The following is a 13329-nucleotide window of genomic DNA, read 5'->3' as shown; positions in this document are numbered from 1 at the left end:
TGTTCGTTTACAGCCCGAGCGGGCCCGGCGGCCCCGGCCCCGCGCCCGGCCCCGGCCCTGCGCCCCCCGCGCCCCCCGCACCGCCGCCCCGGGGCCCGAAGCGGAAACTTTACAGCGCCGTCCCCGGCCGCAAGTTCATCGCCGTGAAGGCGCACAGCCCGCAGGGTGAAGGCGAGATCCCGCTGCACCGCGGCGAGGCCGTGAAGGGTGAGGGGCGCGCGGGGGGGCGGGCCCGGCGCGGGGAGGGGGCGGCGCCGCACGCGGTGCGGGCCGGGCCGGGGCGATGGCTCTGGGGTCTCCTCCGCCAGGGCGGCCCTGGGCCCTTGTGGGATCCCTGGTGTCACAGTGAAGGGCTCTGCCTGGGAAAGGTTCCTGCCGTGCGGGTCCCTCCGGTGCCCTGTCGTTCCTGGCTTCCTGTGTCGCCACGGAGACTCCTCTCTCGCCATAGGCATTTCTGTGTCCCCCGGGGTCTCTGCCTGAAGGACCCTGTCCCATTACAGAGCTTCCTTGCATTGCGGGGTTCCCGTGGCACTTCTGCAGCTTCTCCATTGGAGGCCCCTGCGATGTGGGGGACCCTTGCCGTCGTGGGGTGCCTGTGACCGTCATGTGGGTGTTTGTGTTATGCAGGCTTCTGTCACTGGGGCTTCCTGTGTTCTGGGGGAATTGCGTGCCATGACAAACCCCTCTCGTATGGGGGTCTCGGGGTCACCGCTGGGGTCCTAGCCTCAGGGCCGGCTGAGGTGGAAACAGCCCAGCTGGTGCATCACTGGCCACAGCACGATGACCCCGAGCTCTTGGCAGTGACCCCTGGGTGGGTGACAGAGCCAGGATGGGGGTCGGTTGAAGGGGCTGGGGAGCGTGGTCAGCTGGGGGTGGGGCAGCAGCAGGAGTGTGGCCCCTGCCCCTGCCTGCACCCCTCCCCGAGTATGTCCATCTGTGTGTCTCTGTGCCGAGCCCATCTGTTCCTTTCTCTCTTCTGTGTGGATCCTAAAATCTTCCCAGGGAAAAAGCCGGGAGAAAGTGGGAAGGGAAGGAGGGAAAGGGCAGGGCGTGAGTGGGCAGAACCTGCTCCTGAAGTGGGGTGGGCGCCCAGCTCTGCTCCCCACTGATGGCCTGTCTGGCTTCTTCCTCCAGTGCTCAGCATTGGGGAGGGCGGTTTCTGGGAGGGAACCGTGAAAGGCCGCACGGGCTGGTTCCCGGCCGACTGCGTGGAGGAGGTGCAGATGAGGCAGCATGACCCACGGCCTGGTGAGTGACCCCACGGCCCCCTGGGCAGCTCCCAAGGGGACCACCCCTTCCAGTTTCCCTTTGGTTTCTCTTGGTGCTAAATCCACGTGGATATTTACAGAGAAAAGACTAGAGGTAAACTCAAACAAACACTCAAAGTAGACGCAAACTTGTGTACATGACACAGACACGTGTGCACACACTCTGCATATATTTGGGAACATGCGTGTATGTAACCTGACACTTCACGTGCAGTGGAGACACATAGGACATGCGTGACGGGGCCTCTGTGTGATCCCACACTGACTCCCAGTGACTCGCACCCCATCAGCACGGTCCTTCGGAAACACCAGGTGTGTGGAACGCATGATTCCTGCGTAGCTGGCAGACATGTAAGGAGGTCAATGTGAGAAAAGAGGCGTTTTTCCAAAGTGGACAGATTGTCCAAGTGGGCAGAGCAGGGAGGCCCGGAGCAGCCAAGAGGAAATGAGGCCAGTTGGGCCTGGAGGTGCCCTGGTGAGTGCCCTGGGGCAGGGATGGTCTGAGGGCAGCAGGTGAGGGTGGGCTGGTCCTCAGCCTGCAGGGAGGATGTAAAGGTGAAGGCTGCAGCTCCTGGGGTTGGTGAGTGGCCGCTGTCCAGCCCTGCTGATCATCTGGTCCTTTGGCGGCCCCTGGGCTGGAGCTGGGTGCATATCTTGGGGTGCGTCCCTTGTGAGGAATCCTCAGGGGTCCCAGGAGGCCTCCAGATCCATGCATGTGCTTCTGTCCTGGAGAGCTGGTGGGCCAAGCAAACCTCTCCTGAGTGACGGTCACTGGGGGTCATCGGTGGTGTGTCTGGATCAAGAGTGCATGCACCCTCCCTCTGCACGTGAAGGGCTCAGGCCTGGGGTTACTGTGTCCCCATCTTTGGGATGCGAGTTTCCCAGCGACTCCACCCCTGTATGGCCTGGACCCCTGCCCTGTGCTGAGCCCAGGAGAGGCCCAGGGAGGCAGGAGCTTGGCCACTGACCTTTTCCTGAGCAGGCGCCCTTTCCTCCTTCCTTGGCCCTGTCCTGCCTTGCTCTGACGGCTCTCCTGGTGGCTTGGAGTGTGGAAGGGACTTGGCCCCCTGTTCTCAGCCCATGGAGGGTGGATAGGACAGGGCCCAGATGGGAAATGGTTTCAGAGATTTGGGCCCTGGTTCAGACAGCATGAGAGAGGGGAGGGAAGGAGAGGTGGGGGATCCACACCTGTGGCAGAGCGGGTCTTGAGCTCCCCCACGTGGTGATGAGGAAGGTTCTGGTTTGAGGACTGTGTGGAGTGAGGGGCATTTGGACCTAAGTCTGAAGCTGACGGAGAGGGAGGGAGGGTTAGGCTGGAGTCAGAATTGGAGAGCAGCAAATGTTTTTTAGGTGTTTGTCATGTGCTGGGCCCTGTGCTGGGAGCCGGGATCACGGAGGCTCAGCTGGAAGCCTTGTGGGAGCAGTGGCTGTGACGGGGGCCGTGTGAGCGTGGGAGCTCCTGGGTTGACCTGAAGGAGTCAGAGAGGGCCTCAAAGCAGAGGCACTGTCTGAGCTGAGTCCTCTAGGTGGTCAGTGGATGGGGCTGAGGGGACAGCCGTGTGTGCAGGGCCGGTGTGTGTTCCACAGCTGTATGTGTCAGCAAGGTCTGCTCTGAGTGCCTGGCACAGTTTTAGCGCTTCTACACGTAGAAGTCGTTGACTCATCCCAGCAGTTCCGAGAGGTGGGGCCACTTGTTGTTATTCCATTTCTAGGGGGTCATACAGCCCTGAGGGGCAAAGTCTTGTTTGCAACATAGGTAGCAAGTTCTACGTGAGTGGAACACCTGCATGGGTGAAGGGCAAGGCTGGCGTGGGGACCACGAGGGTGGTCAGGTGGCCATGGAGTCAAGGGACAGCGTGGCATCATGGCAGAGGGAACCCAGCAGCAGCGTCTGATTGTGCAGGTTGTGTAGGATCAAAGCCCGGGATGGGCAGAGCAGAGCTGTGGAGAGGAGTGCGCCAATGTGGGCTCACAGAGCAGCGAATGTGGGGTTCGGGTCTGGGTTCCAGGCAGCAGCCGTGGTGTGTGTGACCCAGGGAGTGAGTGTCAGAGGTCCCAGGGTAGACGGGAGTATTTCATGAGTGGGCAGCAGAAGAGGAACCTGCGGAGGCTGCCTGTGAAGGGCAGGGAGTGGGAGCAGTGACAGTCCCCTCTGACCTCGGCTGCAGGCCCGGCTGACCACGCTGTGCAGAGCCTCTGCTCTGGGATCCCGGGGCCGAGTTCTGCCAGAGGCCAGAGTGCAGCCCAGGAACAGGAACCTGCTTCCAGAAGGCCTAGATTCACTCCCCCCACCCCCCCCCAAAAAAATCCATTTCTGGGACTGGAGTGGGGACAGAAAAGGACTTAAAGGTCAGGGAGGGGACACAGTCCCTGTGCATGCAGGGGCTGGTGCCCAGGGCCTGTGCCTGCTGTGGGATCGGGAGACGAGTCCTGGTCACTTACCAAGCAGAGAACAGTCTCCCACAGCACCTCCTGGCAGGCAGAGGGTGGAGCTGTGAGGGAGGGAATGGAGAGGCGAGGTCAGGTGTGTTCTGGAGGCCCAGCATGAGCAGGGCCCTGTGCCTTCCCTCCCCTCCTCCCCCTCCCTCCTTCCCTTTCTTTGCAGTAAGGTCAGCACTTGGGTGGGTAGTGGGGGATGGCTGTGTTGGGCATTTTCTCTGCAGCTGGCTGTTATGTGTCTTATTAACAAAGCTGGAAAAATGAATTCGTGTTATGTAATACACACAATTTGTTTGGTTGACAACATCTGAAAACAGGAGGCTGGTCAAGTGCAAGTTTGGGGGGTTTTTTAGCAGGCAGCACCATGACACTTCTGTGGCTCTGTCGACATAGAGAAGGGTGTGATGGAGGAAAGGAGGGGTCTGATGCCCCACCTGAGCGGTGATGAGGCTTGGCCTGAGCTGGCCTTAGGTTTGGCAGGATGAAGGGTGCAGGTGTGGTTGGGGAATGCCAGGATAAGATAATAAGTCATTAGAACCAAGGGGCTCCTCCAAGTTGGAATTTTTGTATTCTATATGGGCAGGCTTAGAGGGGACTGTTGACTTACTGAGAGTCACGCAAGTTAGTAGCTGGGACCTGGAATCCAGCCCAATACTTTTTTGATATCTGTGTCTTCTGATAGGAATAGGTGCCCTTTCCTCTTTCTATCCGGCCACTGCTCCACCTATGTTTACAGCCGTCTGTCCTTTGACTCACCCACCCATCCCACCATCATCTTCTTATCCGTCGACTCACCAGCCAACCCAGTCCACCACCCCTCCCTTCCTCCCTCCATCCATTCATCCATCCACCTCTCCACTGACCTGTCTGCCCACCCAGTCCATCCATCCATCTACCCATGTATCTGTCTGCTCTTTGACCTATCCACCCATTGCCCTCTCCTTCCTGCCCTCCATCCACTGGTCCATTGCCTTTCGATCAACCCTTCTGTCCATCTATCTCATATGCACCTGTCCACCCATTACTCTCCTAGTCAGCATGCAGAATGCCTGCGACACACCAGGTACTGTGCTGGGCACTAGGATCACAGAGATAAAGAACATGTGGTCCTTACCCTCAAGGAGCTCACAATTAGTGGGGGAAACAGGTCATCGAAAGCTGCAGGTTCTCTTTCTGATCTCATTTCCTGCCACTCTCTCTAGCTCCCTGTGTTCCAGCTGCACAGGCTCTGAGCTCCCTCAAATGCTGCAGGCTGATGCCTGCCGTGGGCTTCCCCCGACCACCCCCGCTCCTGGGAAGCCCTTTGCCCACATATGCACAGGCTGCTCCCCATCCTTGGCCTCTACTCAGCCCTCCCGTGGGGGTGAGGCCTTTGTGTGCCTTCCTCTGCCCTCCCTGATCTGCTCACTGGTCTCCTGAGCACTTGCCAGCATTCACATGCTATGTCTTTATCCTCTGTTTATCCTGTCTCCCTGAACAGATTATAAACCCCACGAGTGCAGAGACTTTGTTCTCTTCTCTGCTGTATTTGCAGAGCTGGTACACAGTAGGAGCTCAATATATACTTGCTGAAGGAAAACATGGATCTTGAGAAACGCTACCCAGAGAGGAAACGAGGAAGGTGCTGAGGGATGAAAGCGAGGCAGTGGTGCTGCTGCCCGCGGGGCCTTTGTGGTCCTGGAGAGTGGAGCTGCGGGGCTGGGAAGGCTGGCGGGTGGGGCTTATAGGCAGCTGGAGGAGCCGGTGGGAGCAGAGAGGTCATGGCTGGAGGTGTGGCTGGAACCTTCTGGTCAGTGAGGATGGAGTGGTGGTCAGACAGCTGGCTAGCTTGGTGCTGGCCATGTGGGACTTTGAGATCAAGAGGACAGTTGGGGACCAAGCTCTGTGGGATGCATTGAGGTCAGGGCAGGGGGCCCAGCCCCCACACCTGGATCCCCTGCCCCACTCAGAGACAGTCTGAAGCAAGGGACCCCATGAGGTTGAGCATCAAGGAGCTGTTGTGAAGAAGCTGGTGAAGACAGAATGCTGGAAGAATGCTGCTGCCATGCCAGCGCATGTAGGCATATAGCACGGCATTTGTACACGAGTGTGGGTCATGCAGGTACAGATGTACACACATGTATGAACACACCTCACACACGTGCCCATGATGGCAGGTCACGCAGACACATGAGCGCAGCACTTGCACACAGTGAGCTCATACAGAGACACGTGCATGAGCACAGCATCCACACGTGACCGCGGGTCACACACACGTATGTGCACACCCCCCTCTTTGCTCGCAGCCTTGGGGCTCGCCGATGCTCTGTGGACGGCTCTGGCCTTGTCTGGACTCCTGTGTCAGCAGCTACTTAGGAAAGAGATGAGCTGCTGCCCCCTCTTGAACCCTGACCCACAGAGGTCAGAATTCCCTATATCATCCCCTCAGCCTTCTTACCTCTGGACCCAGGACTCCAGGATTTGGGGCCCCCTACTTCCATCTGGACACAACCAGGCCAAGGGGGTGTGTGTGGGCAGAGACTGGTGACCAGCATAGGTGAGGGCAGTTGAGGCAGGCCAGCTGGAGGCCACAACTGTCCATCAGCTCTTGATACTCCCTTCAGAGACGCGAGAGGACCGGACGAAGCGGCTTTTCCGCCACTACACAGTGGGCTCCTACGACAGCCTCACGTCACACAGGTACACGCAGGGACACTGGCTGGCGGGAGCATGCATATGGGACGTGGGGCAGGACCTGCAGTATAGAGGGAGGCCAGGAGCTGGTCCAGGAGGCCAGGTATGAAGAGGTCAGAGGAGGGTGAGGGAAGGGACCCGGCCGACCTCTCTTCTGCTCCCTGGCCCGTGAGTCCCGGGGTGACTGCAGGGTGGACTGTGGCTGGCTGGCCAACCTCGAGGCAGGACTTACCTCACTCCTCCCTGCTTTCCTTCTTCAGCGATTATGTCATTGATGACAAAGTGGCTGTCCTGCAGAAACGGGACCATGAGGGCTTTGGTTTTGTGCTCCGGGGAGCCAAAGGTAATGGGGAGTGGGTGCCGGGGTGTCAGGCAGGTGGGGGCTGCGCACTGCTTGGGGATGTCTTCAGCTTCTTGCTTCTGCCCCCCACTCTGCTCTACCCCGCACTCCCTCCCTGCCTTGCCCCTGCGCCTCCCCACTTTTGGCCCCGGCTTTCCTTGCTCCTCTGCTGCGGTCGGACCATCGTGGTTTGCAGTGTCCCGGCCCAGGCGGCAATTCCTTCCCTTCGTTGTTTTCCATTGTCTTTGCGCTAGAGTCTGACTGAGTGGGGGCCTTTCTGGGTGGGCGAAGGGGGTTTCGCAGAGGGTCATGTCTAGGATCCCTGGACCGGCTAGTCCCTGCGCTGTGGCTCCCTGTGGCCCTCCCCCAGCCCCGCGTCACTGCCCCCTGCAGTCATCTCTTTCCTGTGCTGAGCCACTCGGAGGTTGCTGTGTGGCAGCCGCCCCCACCTGAACCTCACTGGTGAAGCGCCTTCCTAATTGCCCCCCGCAGCAGAGACCCCCATCGAGGAGTTCACGCCCACGCCAGCCTTCCCGGCACTGCAGTACCTTGAGTCGGTGGACGTGGAGGGCGTGGCCTGGAGGGCCGGGCTTCGCACGGGAGACTTCCTCATCGAGGTGAGGCCGTCCTGGCTGGCCCTGCCCAGTGGGATGCTGACCCCTGAACCCTGTGGCGGACGTGCCTGGCGGCGTCCCCACCCAGCTGCCTGTCTGTCCCAGGTGAACGGGGTGAACGTGGTGAAGGTCGGACACAAGCAGGTGGTGGCTCTGATTCGCCAGGGTGGCAACCGCCTCGTCATGAAGGTTGTGTCTGTGACAAGGAAGCCAGAAGAAGACGGGGCTCGGCGCAGAGGTGAGGGGTCACGCTTCAGGCCTCTGTGCCCAGACTTTCCCCTGACCTTAGCCCTTTGACTTCAGGCCCGCATTCCTCTTCCCATCCCTGACCCCCAACTGCTGACATCAGATTCCTGAACCTTGATGAACCACCCACATGCGTGGGCTGGGGCCCCTCCCAATCCCTGGTGTTAGACTGCCAGTCCTGTCCCCCGGCCTGAGGCCTTTGACCCCTGACCTCTGACCTCAGGCTGCGCCTCCTCAGATCCCTGCCCCCTCCTTCCCGGCGTTCCCCCAGCCCCTGGCGTGGCAGAGCCCTCCTTCCCTACACCGCCAGCAGCTGCCTGGAGGCCGGGGTTGCCATAGCAACTGTGAGGTTGACGCTGCCGCGCTGCTTATTGTCGGAGGGAAGGGGGAGGCGGCACCTGAGGGAAGAGGAAAAGCGTCTTCTCCCCGCGACGACGCGGCACAGCCTGGGCCCAGGAGGCTTTGCCGGCCAGGCCTAGCCCAGGCCCGTGGCTTGGCTGACCACACCCTGGCCCCACAAGGGGCAGTGGCCACCCGGGCCTGGGGGGAGCTCTGGAGCAGCAGGAGCCCCGCCCGCAAGGAGACCCCTCCCAGCCCCCACCTCATGGCTCTGGTGCCCCCTCGCTCAGCCCTCGGAGCCTGCAGGGTGGGTGTTCAGGCCAGAGTCAGCTGGCACCGTGACCCCCACCAGCACCCTTGATTGTTTCCTGAGGCCCTGGCTCTGGGGGTTCCCAGGGCCCCTGAGGCCCTGATCGCCTGGGCCCCCCCACACTCCCTGAGCTCCTTGCGCCATGAAGAAGTTTGCATCCAGCCGTAGCCTGAACAAGATCCTGGCACAGTGCGACTCATCCTCGCGGGAGTACGAGGAGATCCAGGCAGTGGAGCGCAAGTGGCACCTGCACCTGGCCACGCCGCGCCGCCTGCTGCTGGACAGGAGGTCCAAGGCCTCCCTCTTCTTTGCAGCCCCACCGCCCCCCAAGAGGGCCCCCAGCACCACACTGACCCTGCGCTCCAAGTCCATGACAGCTGAGCTTGAGGAACTCGGTGAGTGGCGGGGGTGGCCGTGGAGGTGGATGCAGGTGGACAGTCCATGATGGGCAGACAGGGCCGGGAGGCACAGGTAGTATGGGAGGCCGGGGAGTCAAGCCAGAGGGGAGGAAGGACAGGTGGATGTAGGAGCAGGTCAGAGGTGAATGGGTGGGTGCTGGCATGATGGGGACATTTGGCGCTTGTAGGGTGAGGAGGGGGATGGCATGTGAGATGTGAGGGGCTGGGGATGGACAGTGGGGTGTCCAGGACAGATGACGGGGAGCAGGGCCTGGCCCACCAGTACGTTTGCACGTGTGTGCATGTTTGTGTGTGTGTACTGCCTCTGGTTTTCCACATCTCCACTTTGACTTTACTCCTGCATTTCATCCAAGTGAAGAAAAAGCAGTAGTCAGGTGACCGGGGTCCGCTCTGGCTCTGCCAGGCACTGGCGGTGTCAGCTTTGTGTTTATTTTACCCTCTTGGTGCCTGTGCCCTCATTGGCCAGGTGGTCCTGTTGACCCCACAGGCCACAGGCACACTGTTAGACGATGGGGCAGGATCTCGAGTGTGGCAGGAGGGGAGCAGGAATGTGCTGGGCTTCGATGGGGCACGTTTTGGGCACAAGCTGTGGTTGACCATCAGCAGCTTCTTCATGGGCAGGTCTTATATATGTGTCCATTAACAACCTTGTCATGGGCATGTCCAGATATATTTGATCATGTCCTGAAATGTGACTGTCAGTAGCCTCTTCACGGGCATGTCCCAGTACGTGTGACCGTTGTCCTCACTGTGGGTATGTGCTGTACATGTGGCCATCAATAGCCTCGTCATGGGCATGTCCCAGTATACGTGACAGTTGACAGACTCTTTCTTTTTTTTTTTTTTTGTTTGAGACAGAGTTTCACTCTTGTTGCCCAGGCTGGAGTGCAATGGTGCATTCTCAGCTCACTGCAACCTCCACCTCTCGGGTTCAAGTGGTTCTCCTGCCTCAGCCTCCCGAGTAGCTGGGATTACAGGTGCGTGCCACCACGCCCGGCTAATTTTTTTTTTTTTTTGTATTTTTAGTAGAAACAGGGTTTCACCATGTTGGCCAGGCTGGTCTCGAACTCCTGACCTCAGGTAATCTGCCCGCCTTGGCCTCCCAAAGTGCTGGGATTATAGGCGTGAGGCTCTTTTCTTCCTGTGGTCTAAGCCCAGTTCTGTTCCCAGACTTTACTCTGCCTCTGGTCATAGAAAGAACCCCAACTCTGGTCCTAAACTGAACCCTTAAGTCCTGGCCACAGGAATGGACCTCACTCTGGTTCTAGGCTGAGCCCCATCCCTGGCTTCAGTCTTGGTTCTACCCCAGCCATAGAAGGATCCCTTTTCCTGGCCCCCAGAATAATCCCTGACCTTACTCATGAACTGAGCCCTGACCCTATCCTGGCCACAGGCTGAGCAGATGGTCTTAACTGCAGTTTAGTTCAGTGTGGAGAACAGCTACCAACATGCATTGGACTGACACGGTCAGAATTTTCACCATAGCAATTCCAAATAAAATAAAACCAAAAGAAAAAAACAAAAAACCTCATATAGATAATTCAAAATGAAAAGGAGAGAAACCAAAGCCAGGGGCTTCCGTAGCTCATTATCTAGTACCCAAGGGCAAGGAGTTGGGGTCCTGAGGCCCCCACAAGGCTGTGAGACGTGGCTGGACCTGTGAGAAGCGGGAAGGTTAAAAGCCAAGCCTAACAACTGGAATTAGCGTCGAAAAGAACTAGAAATCAGAGAAGAATATGAAAAACATTAAAATAAAGTAAATTGTCACAAAGATTAAAAGAACTAACTGAACTAATGAGAGAACAGGACAGAACAAATAAGCAAAAACAGAATAAGCACATTTTGGAATAGAATGATTCTTTTTTTTTGAAACTGAGTCTCGTTCTGTTGCCCAGGCTGGAATGCAGTGGCACGATCTCGGCTCACCGCAACCTCCGCTTCCTGGGTTCAAGTGATTCTCTTGCCTCAGCCTCCCGAGTAGCTGGGATTAGAAGCGCCCACCACCACACCCAGCTAATTTTTTGTATTTTTAGTAGAGATGGGGTTTCACCATATTGACCAGGCTGGTCTTGAACTCCTGACCTTGTGATTCACCCACCTCAGCCTCCCAAAGTGCTGGGATTACAGGCGTGAGCCACTGTGCCTGGCCAGAAGGATCCTTAAAGAACTGTTACTGAAACAGAAAGTATAGTCACTGAGATAAAAAAGAAAGCCATGGCTGGGATAAACAGTACTCTAGACTCAGGTGAAGAAAGAAACAGCAGGTTAGAAGATAAATCTGAGGTTTCCCAGAATATAGCACTGAAATATAAGGAGATACAAAATATCAAAGAGCAGTTAGGAGACACTTATCACATAGATAATTCAGTGGGACTATTGGGAAAATCCCAGCATCTACCTAATGCAAGGCCTGAAGGCAATATTTGGAGATGAGATGGCTTAAGAATTTCCCAAAGTTGAACAAAGACATGAGTCTTCAGTTTAGAAATACAAGTCTCAACAAGGAAATAAAAACAAATCTGTATCCACATCTTTCATAGTAAAACTGTGGAATGCAGTGAACAAGCAGAAATCTTTTTAAGTGAGAGAGGCTGGGTGCAGTGGCTCATGCCTGTACTCCCAGCACTTTAGGAGGCCAAGACAGGTGGATCACTTGAGTCCAGGAGTTTGAGACCGGCCTGGGCAACATGGTGAAACCCTATCTCTACTAAAAATACAAAAATTATCCTGGCATGGTGGTGTGTTCCTGTGGTCCCAGCACCTCAGGAGGCTGAGGTGGGAGGATTGCTTAAGTCTGGGAGGTGGACGTTGCAGTGAGCCAAGATCGTGCCAGTGCACTCCAGCCTGGGTGACACAGCAAGACCCTGTCTCAAAACAAAACAAAACAAAACAAAACAAAACAAAAAATGATGAGAGAGAGAGAGACTGGCCGCTGGATGTCTTAGACGGGAGCAGTGGTTCAACTGACAACAGACTTCTCATCAGCAATAGCAGATGACAGTAGATGATGGAAGAAGAGCTTCAAAGTGTGGAGGCAAAATTCTTTTCCACCTAGAATTCTATACCCCGCTAATCCTACTCATTCAGGAGTGAGGCAGAGAGGCTAGCAGACTTCTGGCCCTAGGGTCATAAGGGTCCAAGGTCAGTCACGGGGAGCTGACCTGTCAATTGAAGATCTAAACTGATCAATAAGCACTGGTAGGCAGCTAGGTCCCAGGATTCTCCTGCCAGAGGCTGTCACATAGCCACGATCAACTGCATGTCCAGAAGGAACTCTTCTATTTGGCACCACGAGGCTTTTGGGCAGCCTGAGATCTGTAATCCTGGGACCCAGGGACTCTGCCCTGTGAAAATGAGAGAACTGCGCTTTGCCCTCTGGGCTTTTCTACCTGAAGAAACTGGTGGATGGAAGAAGCTCCTTCCCCTCTCCTCTGGGCTGGGTGTTCCCTCTTCTGCAACAAGCCTCAGGGCAGGTTGCTGGAGTCATTCTACAGACCCTGGTCTTCCAGAAGAGTTGCTCACAGCTTCAGGCCACCATAATTTTCCAGGCTTTTTCCTGAGCAGAGTCTGGGGGAGGATGAAGGGACAGCTTAACACAGAGCCTCTACCCACACTTCTGGAGCTCAGGAAGCCACCCTGTCCCCAGAAGACGGCTGTCCTGGGAAGCCAGCAGGGCTTCTGGAAGTCCCCTGTGGAAATACCTGATTTGAGGAAACCATGCCAGCCTCAAGGTTTCCCCAGGTACCAAAGGGACCATCCCATAACCCAGTGTTTTTGCTTTCAGAAGATAGAAATGATACCTGTTGGTCATTGCTGGCAAGAACACATCAGAACTGCCTCACACTGTCAAGAGCTATTAGAGCCCTTTAGGATTCATAGTCTATCGAGAAGGTGCCTGAACACCTAAAAAGAAAACTGAGGTGTCAGAGAAAGCAGGTGCAAGGCGGAGGCTCCTGTCCAGGTGGCTGCTTGCTGCTCAGAGGATGTGGGAGAGGCATGGCCCTGTTGGGGGAAGGGGAGGGAAGGGGTGTTCTCTGGGGGAATGGGGTGAGCAAAGGCTGGTGCCTGGAAAATGAAGGGTTGCAGAGATGGGAGTGAGAGGAAGGGGCTGGGTGGGGACCCTCCTGAGACAGGTGGTGAGAGAGAGAAGAGGGCAGAACACCCCTCCTCCCCTCAGCACTGGGGACTCCTCATGGTCACCACATGCATGTCCACTCAGCTTGTACCAGGAATGTGCTGGGGCCACAGGTCAGTGGAGACCCAGGCCAGGGAAGGCCCTGGCAGGTCCAAGCCCTTCTTGTGCATTAATGTTCCCAGGAGAAATCTGGACTCCCTGTAATGTCTGGGCCCCTTTTTTTTCTTTTGTGATGAGAACATCAGGGTAGGTGCCACACCCAGCGTCTGTGTGAGTGGCCTTGTCCTGGAAAAGGTTTCTTTGCCAAACACATTTGCCCTGCCTTTTGTTTTAAGACTGACTTTGAACAGAACACACAGGTGACCACCTTGGTTTTCCGTGACACCTGAACAACTTTTCTATGGGGTTTTGCCTTTTTTCTGAACAAACCTTTGACTGAGCCAAGCATGATGGAGTTGTGCATATCTCTGTGTGTTTGTGTGTCTGTGCGTGGGTGAGTGGACATACACTGTGTGCACTTGCATGCGTGTGGCTCACATGCCTGTG

General features: G+C 56.8%; 1 protein-coding gene across 1 annotated transcript in view; it reads left to right on the top strand.

Annotated features, from left to right (window-relative positions):
• The first annotated feature begins 6 nt into the window (after nt 1-6).
• Nucleotides 7-13329, top strand: part of LOC111549108 (SH3 and multiple ankyrin repeat domains protein 3) — a 37218-nt gene continuing 23895 nt past the window's right edge. Inside the window, exons 1-7 of the mRNA XM_026448894.1 lie at nt 7-207; nt 1135-1248; nt 6311-6386; nt 6641-6723; nt 7213-7337; nt 7440-7572; nt 8544-8624. Of these exons, the coding sequence (XP_026304679.2) occupies nt 1224-1248; nt 6311-6386; nt 6641-6723; nt 7213-7337; nt 7440-7572; nt 8544-8624 (523 nt within the window). The 5' untranslated portion in view covers nt 7-207; nt 1135-1223. The remainder of the gene's footprint in view (nt 208-1134; nt 1249-6310; nt 6387-6640; nt 6724-7212; nt 7338-7439; nt 7573-8543; nt 8625-13329) is intronic.

This window comes from Piliocolobus tephrosceles, chromosome 11 (assembly GCF_002776525.5).
Source record: "Piliocolobus tephrosceles isolate RC106 chromosome 11, ASM277652v3, whole genome shotgun sequence".
Taxonomy (NCBI): Eukaryota; Metazoa; Chordata; class Mammalia; order Primates; family Cercopithecidae; genus Piliocolobus; species Piliocolobus tephrosceles.
This window is presented reverse-complemented; position numbering and strand designations above follow the sequence as displayed.